At 42.0% G+C, this 14,367-nt stretch overlaps 1 protein-coding gene across 1 annotated transcript in view; it reads right to left on the bottom strand.

The window, feature by feature from the left end:
* The window catches only part of LOC141735570 (protein fem-1 homolog C-like), a 30,416-nt gene extending 19,623 nt beyond the window's left edge, over positions 1–10,793 (bottom strand). Inside the window, exons 1-2 of the mRNA XM_074568581.1 lie at positions 10,653–10,793; positions 9,323–10,049 (exon numbers count right to left, since the gene is read on the bottom strand). Of these exons, the coding sequence (XP_074424682.1) occupies positions 9,323–9,866 (544 nt within the window). The 5' untranslated portion in view covers positions 9,867–10,049; positions 10,653–10,793. The remainder of the gene's footprint in view (positions 1–9,322; positions 10,050–10,652) is intronic.
* Between the last annotated feature and the right edge of the window lie 3,574 nt (positions 10,794–14,367).

The following is a 14,367-nucleotide window of genomic DNA, read 5'->3' on the forward strand; positions in this document are numbered from 1 at the left end:
CTGTATCATCGAACTCTTAGTTCAGCTTTCATGTCTTGTTAAATCTTGGCATCTTTGCTGACAGTTTAAGAAAGAAGATAATTTGTTTTATAGTATAGACAGTGAAAAAATGAAATTGGATGAATTTTATGTGTCGTCATAAAGCCCTTGGCTAGGAAGAGATCTTCAACCCGAGCTCCACACAAGGTAGTGGAGAACTGCAGAATGGGTCTTTCCATTTCCATTTCCCAAGAAGTTCAAAACATTCAAACTGAAAAAGCTGTTTAAGCATTTCCAAGAGAATATTCCAACTTACACTTTAAGCCACCTGGAGCTATACCTAAACTGCACTAAAATATTAAATTTATTTTACACAGGCCAAAGATTGACATATAGAAAATACTTAACTCTCAACAGCCTGAATCATAGAATTGTTTTCGTTGGAAGAGACCTTTAAGATCATCAAGTCCAACCATTAATCTAGCACTGCCAAGTTACCATTCAACCATGTCCCTCCGCACTACATCTACGCATCTTTTAAATACCTCCAGGGATGGCGACTCAACCACTTCCCTGGGCAGCCTGTTCCAATGCTTGACAACCCTTTCAGTGAAGAAATTTTTCCTTATATCCAATCTAAACCTCCCTTGGTGCAACTTGAGGCCATTTCCTCTTGTCCTATTGCCTGTTACTTGGGAAAAGAGACTGATACACAACTCGCTACAACCTCCTTTCAGGTAGTTGTAGAGAGCAATAAGGTCTCCCCTCAGCCTCCTTTTCTCCAGGCTAAACAACCCCAGTTCCCTCAGCTGCTCCTCATAAGACTTGTGCTCTAGACCCTTCACCAGCTTTGTTGCCCTTCTCTGAACACTCTCTAGCATCTCAATATCTTTCTTGTAGTGAGGGGCCCAAAACCAAACACAGTATTCGAGGTGCAGCCTCACCAGAGCCACGAACAGGGGAATGATCACTTCCCTAGTCCTGCTGGCCACACTATTTCCAATAGAAGCCAGGATGCTATTGGCTGCCTTGGCCACCTGGGCACACTGCTGGCTCACATTCAGCCGGCTGTCGACCAACACCCCCAGGTCCTTCTCTGCCAGGCAGCTTTCCAGCCACACTTCCCCAAGCCTGTAGCGCTGCATGGGGTTGTTGTGACCCAAGTGCAGGACCCGGCACTTGGCCTTGTTGAACCTCATACCATTGGCCTTGGCCCATCGATCCAGATCCCTCTGTGGAACCATTGTACCCTCAAGCAGGTCGATGCTCCCACCTAACTTGGTGTCATCTGCAAACTTACTGAGGGTGCACTCGATCCCCTCATCCAGATCGTTGATAATGATATTAAACAGAACTGTCCACAATACTGAGCCCTGGGGAACACCACTTGTGACCGGCCGCCAACTGGATTTAACTCCATTCACCACAAATCTTTGGTCCTGGACATCCAGACAGGTTTTTACCCAGCAAAGTATATGCTCATCCAAGCCATGAGCAGCCAGTTTCTCTAGGAGGATGCTGTGGGAAATGGTGTCAAAGGCTTTACTAAAGTCCAGGTAAACAACATCCACAGCCTTTCCCTCAGCCACTAAGCTGGTCACCTTGTCATAGAAGGAGACCAGGTTAGTCAAGCAGGACCTGCCTTTCATAAACCCATGCTCACTGGGCCTGATCACCTGGTTGTCCTGTACATGCCACGTGATGGCACTCAAGATGATCTGCTCTATAACCTTCCCCAGCACCGAGGTCAGACTGACAGGCCTGTAATTCCCCGGATCCTCCTTCCGGCCCATCTTGTGGATGGGCATCGCATTTGCTAGCCTCCAGTCAACTGGGACCTCCCTGGTTAACCAGGACTGATGATAAATGATGGAAAGTGGCTTGGTGAGCACTTCTGCCAACTCCCTCAGTACCCTTGGGTGGATCCCATCTGGCCCCATAGACTTGTGTGTGTCTAAGTGGTGTAGCAGGTCACTAACTCTTTCCCCTTGGACTATGGGGGGGTTCATTCTGCTCCCCGTCCCTGTCTTCCAGCTTAGGGGGCTGGGAAACCCGGAGAACAATTGATCTTAATGTTAAAGACTCAGGCAAAGAAGGCATTAAGTACCTCGGCCTTTTCCTCATCCTTGGTCACTATGTTTTCCCCCGCATGCAATAAAGGATGGAGATTCTCCTTAGCCCTCATTTTGTTGCTAATGCATTTATAGGAACATGGTTTATTGTCTTTTACAGCACTAGCCAGGTTAAGTTCCAGTTGGGCTTTTACCCTTCTAATTTTCTCCCTGCATAGCCTCATGCAATCTTCCTTCTTGAACAATGTCCAGCCTTCCTGGACTCCTTTGCCCTTCAGGACTGCCTCCCAAGGGACTCCATCAACCAGTCTCTTTAACAGGTCAAAGTCTGCTTTCCCAAGGTCCAAAGTGGCAGATCTACTAACCCCCCTCCTTACTTCTCCAAAAAGTAAAGATAAACAAATCCACATGGCTTCTAACAGAGAATAAGCTGCTCTACTTCAACAGAAAACTGCAAGAAACTTTACCCTTTCTTAAGTTCCTCTCTTCTTACATCCCCCTTCCCAGATTCCTGGAAAAGCAGACAGACTGGAGGAGTATTCCAAGTCTGCAGGAGAAGCAGAAGCACAATTATCCCAAAAAATCTGTCTATAAGGGAAAATGTTTTTAATTTCAACAGGAACTAATTTTTGCATCCGAAATTCAATAATTTATTCCTTTAAATGGTACCTTCTTTCATTATTTTATTTATAGGCATTCGTACTGAAATTCAGTTTCACATAGCATCACACACAAAATATCTACAAATTGCAGTAGAGCATTATGTAATATCATCCAAAAAAAGAAAAAAACAACACCCAAACCAAACAGACACAGAACACTTTTAGAACAAGGGCTTTATTCACAAGGGAAAAAAAAAGAGCGTTTGGAATACTTTTTAATTTTTTTTTGTTTTTTTGTTTTCCAAAATAAATCTTGGCAAGCAGACAAGACCAAAAAAAGAACTCAGAAGATAAAAAAATCTGTCAGATTCTGTGATGTTTACTGCAAGGGAAGATTAATTATTTTTCATGTATACTAAACCACACTGGTCATATAGCAAAGAGTGTGCATCCATATAATCCCCCTACTTCTGGTCTACCAAGTCTGTAAAAAAATTCCTTCCCTGCCCCCCCCAGCAGGTTTGAGTATTATGCTTTTCAGTCTTCCGCATAAATGATAACACTAAAATAGTGCTAGTCCTTGATATAGTACTACTATATGTATAACCTTGATAAGGTACTCACAGAGATTGAGGTCTGTATACTTCTAAACTTTCCAAAATGAGCAAGTAAACTGAACAAGCCTCATCCTCTACATTATTTTACAAAGCCATTATAATAAAATACGGCACCATAGCTAATGGTATTTAAGAACGAGACTTCAAATCATAGCATTATTTTGCATTTTCAAAAAACACGATTCCCTCTAACTTTTATGGTAGTATGGAGTATGATAGACAAGAAAAAAATAGGGTTTCCAACCAAACATTCCTGTACAAATCTCAAGAGATACCTAAATTAATGCCTAATCTAGTAGTTCTTAAATTTTCCTAATACTTAGAAGGGGGAAAAATTAGTCTTTTGGCTAGCAGATGTATCTGTTGACAACTGAAGGGAGACAGAGGTAGTAAAGACCATCAGTGAAACCCAGGAATATCATCTTGATGAGAAAGAGACCATATTCCAAGCAACTCAGCAATGGAAAGAGTTACAAGCCACATTCAGAAAAAAAATAATAATCTGACTTTCAAGCAATTATTTTTGGAAAAAGAGTCCTTATTCCCTGTGCCATTATGTACACACCATCCTGGCTATCAGAGCTTGTGTACTTTATCTATAGTTTAACTTCTTAATTGCAGAAAGGAAGGGAATGAACCTCCATTATTAGAGAAGGTCTGATGGAGAAGGGATAAAGCATAATGCAAAGTGTCAAAACATGCATTGCAATTTCTCAAAGTGCAAGATCCAAGTATTCTGTCTTGAGTCAGACTAGAGGTGTAACATCCCTTTAAAACAGCTTGCATGCAGAATATCTCTGTTGTGGAAATTAAATTAATTTTAAATAGAAAATCCAATTCCAACAAATACAGCCCTGGGTAGATCACCAAACCAGCCCAAATCCATAATTTTGAGGCCCAGCAAAGACTGCTATCATTTGAATTACAAGAGCAAGCATCTCCCCAGCTCCCACACAAACACTAACTAGCCACAAGAGGACTGCAGAAAAACACATCGGCAAAACACTGATCAAGATTCCACAAGTCTATTAACACTGTAAGGGAGCACTGTCCTTTAACTACAGATCATTGGCAGGCTTCACGATGCAGCAGAATAGAAAACTGCATGCAGCCAAAATGCAGAATGTTCCTCCTGAACCAAGCACATGGGTAAGCGGTCTGTACCTCATTCAGAGTTTAGTTCAAGGGTTCTTCCTCCTCATGAAAAAACTCAGGTTTCTGCTGCTACAGTATTATCCATACTATTCCTTATTTTAAGAAAAAAAAACAAAACTAACACACACCACCACACACACAAACATTTTAATTTAAAAAAAAAAAAACAAACTAATTTGCTTTTTGGAACCTCTGTTTCATACCAGTCAAATATATCACGCCTTGTTAGTTTTAACCTGCAGCTTCTCAAACCAGGAGTAGCGTACTGGAAAAGCCTCTGAATTAGGAAGACAATGCCGAATTAACTCACATTAGAAGCATCGCTTTAACTGCTTTCTGCTTTTCTAAAAAAGTCTTTAATTCTACAGGTATCCTTGCTATTTTCCACAGTTCTACAAGAAACAAAAGAAAACTTTTCTTATCCTGTTTAATTACTCCCTCCCCCTCACTTGCACCATTCATGTGAAAGTATTAAGAAAATCCTTTCTTTCCATTTCTGTGGCTCATATGTTCTTCATAAAAGTTTGGGGAAACTGTAAAAGTCAGATCTGTTGTCCTGGTTTGAGGTAGAACAGAACCAACTTTCTATTCAGTAATTTTACTTCTTAGCTAGGCCTTTTCTAACTCTCTGAAATTAACAGCATATTGTGCTGAAAACAGTTCGTTCTCAGAGTGATAAGACCTATGTTTATAGTTAATGCCAAGGAATGGTGTGCAGAGAGGCTCTTGCTTATACTCATTGCTGTAACAACCAAGGTCAGCTAATTTCGTTATTTGCCCCGTTCGAGGGCCAGAAACAGAAAAGCATAGAGGGGTTGTACCTGTAGGGAGGAGCGGAAAGGACAGGTGACCCAAAATTGACCAACAGGGTATTCCATCCCATCTGGCCCATGCTCAGTATAAAAGCTGAGGGATCAAAGGGTCAGTCTCTTTTCTCCAATGGCCGACATCCAAGGAGGACCCTGTCTGTTTGCCTTTGATCCCAATCCATGTGTTCCTGACTCCAGCTATGGAATCCAGTTCCCATCCGTTGCTGAGTCCAGTCTGGGACTTCCCCAGTGCCTGCTGGTGACATCATCCTGGGAGCTTGATACGGTTTTGTATATATTGTATCTATTTCATTATTTTCTTTTTATTATTAATATTTCATTAAAGTAGTTTAGTTCCTTCTAAACTCGTAAATCTCTTTATCTCTCCTCCTCCTCTCATTGGAGCGAGAGGTGGGGGAGAGCATCTGTCTTCAGTCATTGGCCAGTCCGGCCCAAACCACGACAGAATCAAGACTCAGAAATTATATCCTAGCTGTACTTTTGCATTTCCACAACTCTCCTTCCAACATATCTGCATTCTGAATTTTAGTAGTCCAACACAGTTGCCGGATTTTGTCTGTATTTTAGAAACAGGACTTAATCACAGAATCTTCAGAGTTGGAAGGGACCTCTAGAGATCATCTAGTCCAACTCCCCTGCTAAAGCAGGATTGCCTAGAGCACATTACTCAGGACTGCATCCAGGCGAGTCTTGAAAGTCCCCAGAGAAGGGGACTCCACAACCTCCCTGGGCAGCCTGTTCCAGTGCTCTGTCACCCTCACCATAAAGAAGTTTTTCCGTGTATTTGAACGGAACTTCCTATGTTCCAACTTGTGCCCATTGCCCCTCGTCCTGTCACTGGAAACCATTGAAAAGAGTCTGGCACCATCCTCCTTCAACTCACCCTTTAGATACTTGTATGCCATAATAATCGCATGTTTTTAAACTACTCTTATACCCCTGCCTCAATTGTCATCCTGGCTTTTAGATCTCTGTGAACTTACCTATTTTGTCATCTCCAAGTATTTGGATGTTTCCCTGGAACTCTCAACACTTGAAAACATACTTACACGTTTTTCCCAGCTCTACAATTCTCCCCTTTTTTTAAAATGTGAATAAAGTCCTATGTTACAATAAGAAAATCTCCTGGAAAAGTCTAAGTTCGAGTAATTTTACCCTCTCATTCTTTCCCTGGTTTCAAGAATACCTGGAAGAGAACCTCTAGTAATCTCCCATAACAGCATTTTTCTAAACATAGTAAAATTACATTAGTTTTGGTCTTATAAGAAGCTTTATATTTTAAAAAGCAGCAAAATTGACAGTAGCTAAAGTTTTTGTATCTTTCACAGAAAAGTAGGCTTCTCCATTAATGGCCCAGAAAGGGGTCTTGTTTAGATACAAGGATAGCAACGACTTTAACTACTCGAGCAGAGCACTCTAAATTCTCTTCATCTCCATACAACAAGCACCCCTACTCTCTGTCAAGAGAGTTGTTAGACAACAGGGAGGAGTAGAAACTGAAAGCAATAGACAGAGACTTCGAGGTGTAATACGACAATGTAGAATGAATCCTATTGGAAACATTAATTTTTAAATTAATAGCTAGTGAACATTCTTGCAAAACAAAGTTCAGAAGGTTAGTTGTTGAGCCTCAGCCACTGCAACACCCATACTGTTGTAATATTTAAGGCTACCAGTTTTGCTCAGTTCTTCTGCCTTTCCACAGCTGACTTTCAGGGTTTATAGCACTTTTTTTCTTCCTTTAGCTTGTCATTGCTTATTAAATAACTTCAGAGACCAGACTGCTTCATGATGCCAAAAAAGTATGCTCATGTCATATCGGAGAGGAGCATTTGTTTCCAAACACAAAAAGGCAGTCCATACTTGACCAACAGATATGTACACACATGCATTTGTGCACACTGTAGTCCAAAAAATAAAATCAATTTTTATGAGCTAAAACATATCCAATCCAACTTTTTTATTTTTAAAAAATAAGGTTCAGTTAATACCTTAGGAAGTTTTGTTCATGTGCCTAATTTGTAAGTCACACAAACTGAAGGAAGCAGAGAGAGGAAGGAATGAAGATGATAAAAAAAACTGAGAGCAGCTAGAAAATCCTCAGGAGTGCACAGCTGCCATTCAGTCATTTAAACGATAAATAAAAATAAAATTAATGCACTAGTAAAGTGAATAATAAGGATGAGTAAATTAAAGCCTACTCCACTGACACAAAGATGAGGAATAAGAGATCCATAGATTTTTTTTCCTGTTGCATCAGATATTTAGCAGCTCTGCTCTGTTCATACCTACCATATTGTTATAGAAGAAATTTAATTAACTACATTCCTCTCTCTGAATAGTCTCGTTTAGCATTAGCAGCTAAAGTAGTTGGAAGCCTTAAGCCACAAGAACTGACCGAGAGTAAACTTTTTTATAAAACTAATGCTGCTAACAAAGAACTAGCTGAATCCAGCAGATATGAGCAGAATGAAGATGATAAGGACCAGGGAGACAATTCCAAGGGAATGAAGTAACTTCAGAAGAAGGACAGCCCAGCAACAGTGAAAACTAATAAGAAATCAAGAGACCACAGACCAGAATTAAGTGATTGGACTTGGGGATTGGGTGATACAGGTATAATTGAGAGGCATGAATTGGGGTAGGGGTCCCTCCTCTGGAGGCACCCAGCTCAATCTGTAATCTAAGAACTAATAAAAAACTAATTGGAAACCTTCACTTGGATTTTGTGTTCTCAGCAGGATCGTAGAGTCGGACCCTGTTACAGTGGCTGACGTGTGTAAATCCATAACATATATAAAGGGGTGAGTTTTAAACTAAAAATAACGTATATTTTATATTTAACTTGTTATTCTGAGAACCCAGTCTAGAAACATGACATTTTTATCCTATCACAAGTCCATGATTCATAGGCAACCTTAAAATCTTATGAAGAAAGATTTATTTTGCTCTGACCACCTCTATGACAAATGTTTTGTTTAGCTTGCTTTATATTAAACCCATGTAACTCCATGACTTGCAGAAAAAAAAGGCATGTTTAACTGAACAGCTTTTTCAAAGAGATTACTCTCATATTTGGCATTTAACAATATTGTGCAGTAAGCTAGGCACTACAGGTTTTTCTGTCAAAATATACTTGAAGTATATTATACTGTTAACATTTTAATTAGCCAGGAAAGGGCAACTCAAGTATCATGCTACAGAAAGATTTAGTAGCAGATTTATTATTAATAAACATATATAAAATAAACAAGCTGCTGAGACACAATCCTGGCTCAATGAGCTAAAAAGTTAACCATAACCTGCTTTTTAGGCCAATATCATATTCACATACAAGTTTGAGATGTAACAAAAGCCAGCAATTAGAATAAGAGGTCCACATAAGAGATCACAGCAAAAAGGACGTAAGTCTTCACTTTGAACAATGTGTCAGGATAGCTGTAAACAGAGGCAAACAGATGTCCTTCATGATCTGTGCACCACTGGAAGTCTTTCTGTTGTGATCACAGTCACACGAAGCTTCATTTCCTTAATTCTAAAAAACATTATTGTTTACTAACATTGAAAAAAAGGTCCAAAAGTATTCAAGAATTTGAGGGAGAGGAGGAGCAAAGAGCAAAGTGATTATTTGTTTCCAATGTAGAAAAGAATTCTTCTCCTTTATGAATCTTTCCCTATTCTAGTCTTAGTGGCACAGGTGAATTTTATGTACAACGTATTTGGTTTGTTAAGAAACAGTATGAAAAACATACTAAATTTTACACAATATATGCTCATATATTTATTACTACACAAACCTGCTACAAATAGGAGTTCTCAGCAAAAGTCAATTAGCTTTTTGCACATGCAAAGTCTTTAGATTAAAACGTATCAATTTAGAATTACATTTTATAGCCAGTATTAAATGAGTATGCTGAAAAAACTTGTAAAAACATAGCTAATTACACTTCATCTCTTACTGGAAAAAACATTCACATTATGAGACTAGAGGAATATTTTTGGATGTCAGAACACATGAGTAACTTCACCCCTATTTACTATAAGGAAAAATGAAATTATGAACTTACCTTTAACACTTTTTCTGTTAACATCAGCTCCTTTTTCAAGTAAATACTGAGCAATTTCTTTGTGGCCTTTGTAACATGAGATCATCAAGCATGTATGCCCATGACGGTTTGATACTTCCAAGTCTGCTTTGTGCTCCACAAGATATTTTACTATTTCCAGGTGACCATCAAAACAGGCAGCTCTAAGTGGAGTTGAATTTGTTAGAGTTGTGTTGTTGACAGATGCACCATGATCTAACAGACACTGAACCACCTTCAAGTGGCCAGCGGCTGATGCTGCCCATAATGGCGGAGCTCCCTCAATGGTCTCACCATCAAAATTAACTGAACCACCAATTTCTATAGAAGCAGAGCAATAGTCCAACAAGTATTCCACCATGTCAATGTGCCCATAACGCGCTGCCATCAGAAGTGGCGTGGCACCATTGGTTTTTTCTGACATTAGTAAGGCCACCTCTTCTCTGGTTTTGCTTGCCAGTAACTTGGAAAGGAGCCGTAGCTTGCCATCACGAGCTGCATTAAACACTGCTGTCTTTAGATCCATTTAGTCTGTACCTCTATCTCTTGAAGGATACACACTTGCCTTTTTCAGAGTCACAAACAAAAGCTTATTAGAAACACACAGCCCAAACAGAGCATTCCCAACTTTTTCCTCAGATCAGGCAGTTGGGACAACATGGAGACTCTGAACAAGGTCCTGACAAAGCACAGGCTGCACTTGATAACTCTGCAAAAGAAAAGAAATCTGAATGTTTTTACCTTCTGCTTCTCAAATAAGTATATACATTTACGTTTTTCTACAGCTATAGTCAAACAAACCACTGGTTGTGGTGCACCACCATCCAGCTGCCTTCCATGGGACTTCCCTGGACTGCACGGTGCCCCTTAAGGAAAGATGTTGAGCAGGAAGCTGGATCCTTAGATTTAGTATCAGACACGGCCAAAACCCTGAACTTGCCCTTCCACCACAACCACCCTCAGCCTGCCCAAAGGCCCCGCCGACCTACAAATCTCCTTCAAGACCACACTATATTTGCCTCCCACCCCAAAGCTGCCTACTCCCCCAGGATTACCCCCGATGCCTCCCTTCAGATCGCCTCCCTCTTTTTCACCCCTAGTCCAACAACCACTGCCCCCCACCTCTGAGCAACCCATACCACCCCAAGGTCCCCCAAAACCCCTTCCCAGCTCCCTCAGAGCCGCTCCCCACACGACCGCTATGACAGGGTGGCCTCCACCGCCTGCCCATAGCCGGAGAGGCGGCAGCAGCACCACCGCTGCTGCCTACAGGGAATTTATCGGTGAGGAAGGACCCAAGGATGTGGGCTACCTTCCCAGGACGCCACCGGCTCTCTCCCGCCGAAGCCACCCTCACAGCAAAGTGCCTGCCACCTCCCGCACTCTGTCCAGCTCCTCTATAACAGACCAGTCCCCACAGCGACTACCCTCCACCACCAACCCTGCAACCGGGCACAGCGGAACCTACCAAGCATATCCCGGCCGCCGCCAGGCCCAATGAGAAACACGCCTGAGCGCCGCCAGCCACTCGGAGCAAGGCGAGAGGTGGGACTACGCCGCCGCTCAAGCTACACTGAGAGCGGGCCGGTGCTGGCGGGCGATGGCGGTACGATAGCTGTCCGCTAGGGGGGGGCTTTTCCCCAGCCCGTGCCTTATTTTCCTTTAGAATAAAACAAAGGGCGGATCAGCGCTACAGCGGAGCGTGCACCGGCGGGGAGGGATGTCGCAAGGCTGAGGGGACAGCGGGGGCACACGGTACCGGGGCTTCCATGGAGAGCAGCAAAACGCCGCAGGGCTGCAGGAGGAAAACTCTCTCGGCCAGCCACGTGTGGATGTGCTCAGTAGCTCCGGGCAATAAACCCATCCCTTGCAGAGGGATGCAAAAACTCCCCAGTCTGGAGAAAAAGTGGGTGTTTCCTCCTCAGAAATAGATCGGTTTACTGCTGAATTGAAGGGGGTAATTAGATGCTCCTTCATTTAGTGGGAGAGGTGGCCATGAAGGCCTGCAGCCCCTAGGCAGACCTTCCATGCACACTCGTGATGTAGGCCAGGGTGAGGGGCTGATGTGGGGGATCCAATGCCTTGCTCTACCTGTGGGGAGGGATGGGACCCTGTCATGGTTTGGGCCGGACTGGCCAATGACTGAAGACAGATGCTCTCCCCCACCTCTCGCTCCAATGAGAGGAGGAGGAGAGATAAAGAGATTTACGAGTTTAGAAGGAACTAAACTACTTTAATGAAATATTAATAATAAAAAGAAAATAATGAAATAGATACAATATATACAAAACCGTATCAAGCTCCCAGGATGATGTCACCAGCAGGCACTGGGGAAGTCCCAGACTGGACTCAGCAACGGATGGGAACTGGATTCCATAGCTGGAGTCAGGAACACATGGATTGGGATCAAAGGCAAACAGACAGGGTCCTCCTTGGATGTCGGCCATTGGAGAAAAGAGACTGACCCTTTGATCCCTCAGCTTTTATACTGAGCATGGGCCAGATGGGATGGAATACCCTGTTGGTCAATTTTGGGTCACCTGTCCTTTCCGCTCCTCCCTACAGGTACAACCCCTCTATGCTTTTCTGTTTCTGGCCCTCGAACGGGGCAAATAACGAAATTAGCTGACCTTGGTTGTTACAGCAATGAGTATAAGCAAGAGCCTCTCTGCACACCATTCCTTGGCATTAACTATAAACATAGGTCTTATCACTCTGAGAACGAACTGTTTTCAGCACAATATGCTGTTAATTTCAGAGAGTTAGAAAAGGCCTAGCTAAGAAGTAAAATTACTGAATAGAAAGTTGGTTCTGTTCTACCTCAAACCAGGAGAGAGCCCCAATGCCCTTGCCATGAAAATTCACAACTGGCCCATGCCGAATGAAGAGAGAGGTCAGGATGTAAAGTATAGAATTACAAGGCTAAATATTTATTCATGCACATGAGGTGTCCCAGCCAAATGGGGGCACCCCAAATGTGGTTTTACACAGGTTTCTTATACTCTTCAAACGTTCAGGTACAACATGATTTCACTAATCACTAACACACACGCTACCCATTACTGATCATAGTAAAATTTTGCAAAGCAACTATTATTTTTTGCAGAATTCTTGCTGCTTGTCTATTGATCCAGATGTCCCTGGAATCAGTCTTGCTATAGTTACTTAGCTATGATGCCAGATGATGCTGGGTGGGTTTCAAAGACGTGTTAGAGGGGCTAGGATGCTGGTGTTATCTTGGTTGTCCAGGGATATCCTTTATCCTTCATGGACAGCTCTAAGCTTCCAAGCAAAGTCCTTATTTCCAGGTCTGGGCTGTCCTTTAGTTTGTTTTACTTAAGCATGAACAATACCAAAGTCTTCAGTAAAATTCTATTACCTCATTACATTACAGTGTATAATGTGAACCAATATATATATTAACATACGATAAAAGCTGGCTGATAGAATAGTTAGAGAAGGGAATTTTCATAACATGGTTCATACATTGAAACAGCCAGAAATCTTATTTGCATGCTAACTATCAGGGAACTTCCTAAGAATTTTCATTGGAAAACACAGCAAAGGAGACAGGCTGTATTAATGCAATTGCATACATAGATGGAGCTCCAACACAAAGAAGTATGTTCAGTGTTACAGTACTACTGCAACCAAAGATTAAAATTCAAGTTCATTAGCATTAAAGTAACTCAATATACTACAGCTACTACCTTACTTACTGACAATACTTTACGTATAGTACAGTGATTTATAGGTAACTTTTACTTCTTTTTAAAGTTCTTCTTTTAAAAGCTTTAAAACGTGATTCAGAATAATATTTGCTTTTTCTCTCACTAGGCAGTATCCTTAGGGTTTGACCTACAGGACAGCAGATGCAAAGGGACTGTAAATGATGCAGTTTTGAGTATATCTCTGTAATTTGGTACCACCACGTTAGAAATCAGAGCAGTAGGACACTGGTGCCACACAGTTCAGGAATATCAGGTAGGAATCCCAATGTTAAGCAGCATTACTGACAATCTATGAAACTCTCATCAGCAGCTTGCGTTCTGCAGCAGACTATTGCTGTTATATGGTTCAATCCACTACATGGTACAGAGATGCCTTCATAGTTTAAATGTTTTGCTGTCCACCGGAATTCACTGCCCAGAATTGCCAAGTCTCCTCACACTGTGCACTAGAAGCCTTAAGAGTACAAAAACTACAGGACAAGCTGCTGTGGTTAAAATGCTACCTGCATCCAGGTAGCAGATGAAGGACTGTTGTGGTTTAACCCCAGTAGACAGCTAAACACCACACAGCCGCTCGCTCACTCCCCCACAGTTGGATGGGGAAAATAATTGGAAGGGTAAAAGAGAGTGGGTTGAGATAAAGACAGTTTAATAGATAAAGCAAAAGCTGCACATGCAAGCAAAACAAGGAATTCATTCACTACTTCCCGTTGGCAGGCAGATGTTTAATCATTTACAGGAAAGCAGGGCTTCATCACGCATAACAGTGACTTGGGAAGACAAATGCCATAACTCTGAACATCCCCCCCTTCCTTCTTCTTCCCCCAGCTTTTATTGCTGAGTGTGACATCAGATGGTATGGTATGACCCTTTGGTCAGTTGGGGTCAGCTGTCCCAGCTGTGTCCCCTCCCAACTTCTTGTGCACCCCCAGCCTACTTGCTGACAGGGCAGTGAGAGAAGCAGAGAAGGCCTTGACTCTGTGTAAGCACTGGTCAGCAATAGCTAAAACATGACTGTTTTCATCACAAATCCAAAACATAGAACCGTACAAGCTACTATGAAGAACTTTAACTTTATCCCAGCCAAAACCAGTACAAGCTCAATCTTCTTTGAGGAAGCTGTTGTAATAATACTGCAATCTTCCTTTTGTTGATCTAAATCTTAAGGGCTTTAGGTCCTTTGAAGGTAAGCACAGCTGAGCAGGAAAACAGAACTCAATTATGCCACAAGAACCTTAATTTTTGTGCATCTATTTGAGCAACAGCATACTAAAGAACAAGACTGATGAAGTCCAA

Source organism: Larus michahellis, chromosome W, assembly GCF_964199755.1.
Source record: "Larus michahellis chromosome W, bLarMic1.1, whole genome shotgun sequence".
NCBI classification, from domain to species: domain Eukaryota; kingdom Metazoa; phylum Chordata; class Aves; order Charadriiformes; family Laridae; genus Larus; species Larus michahellis.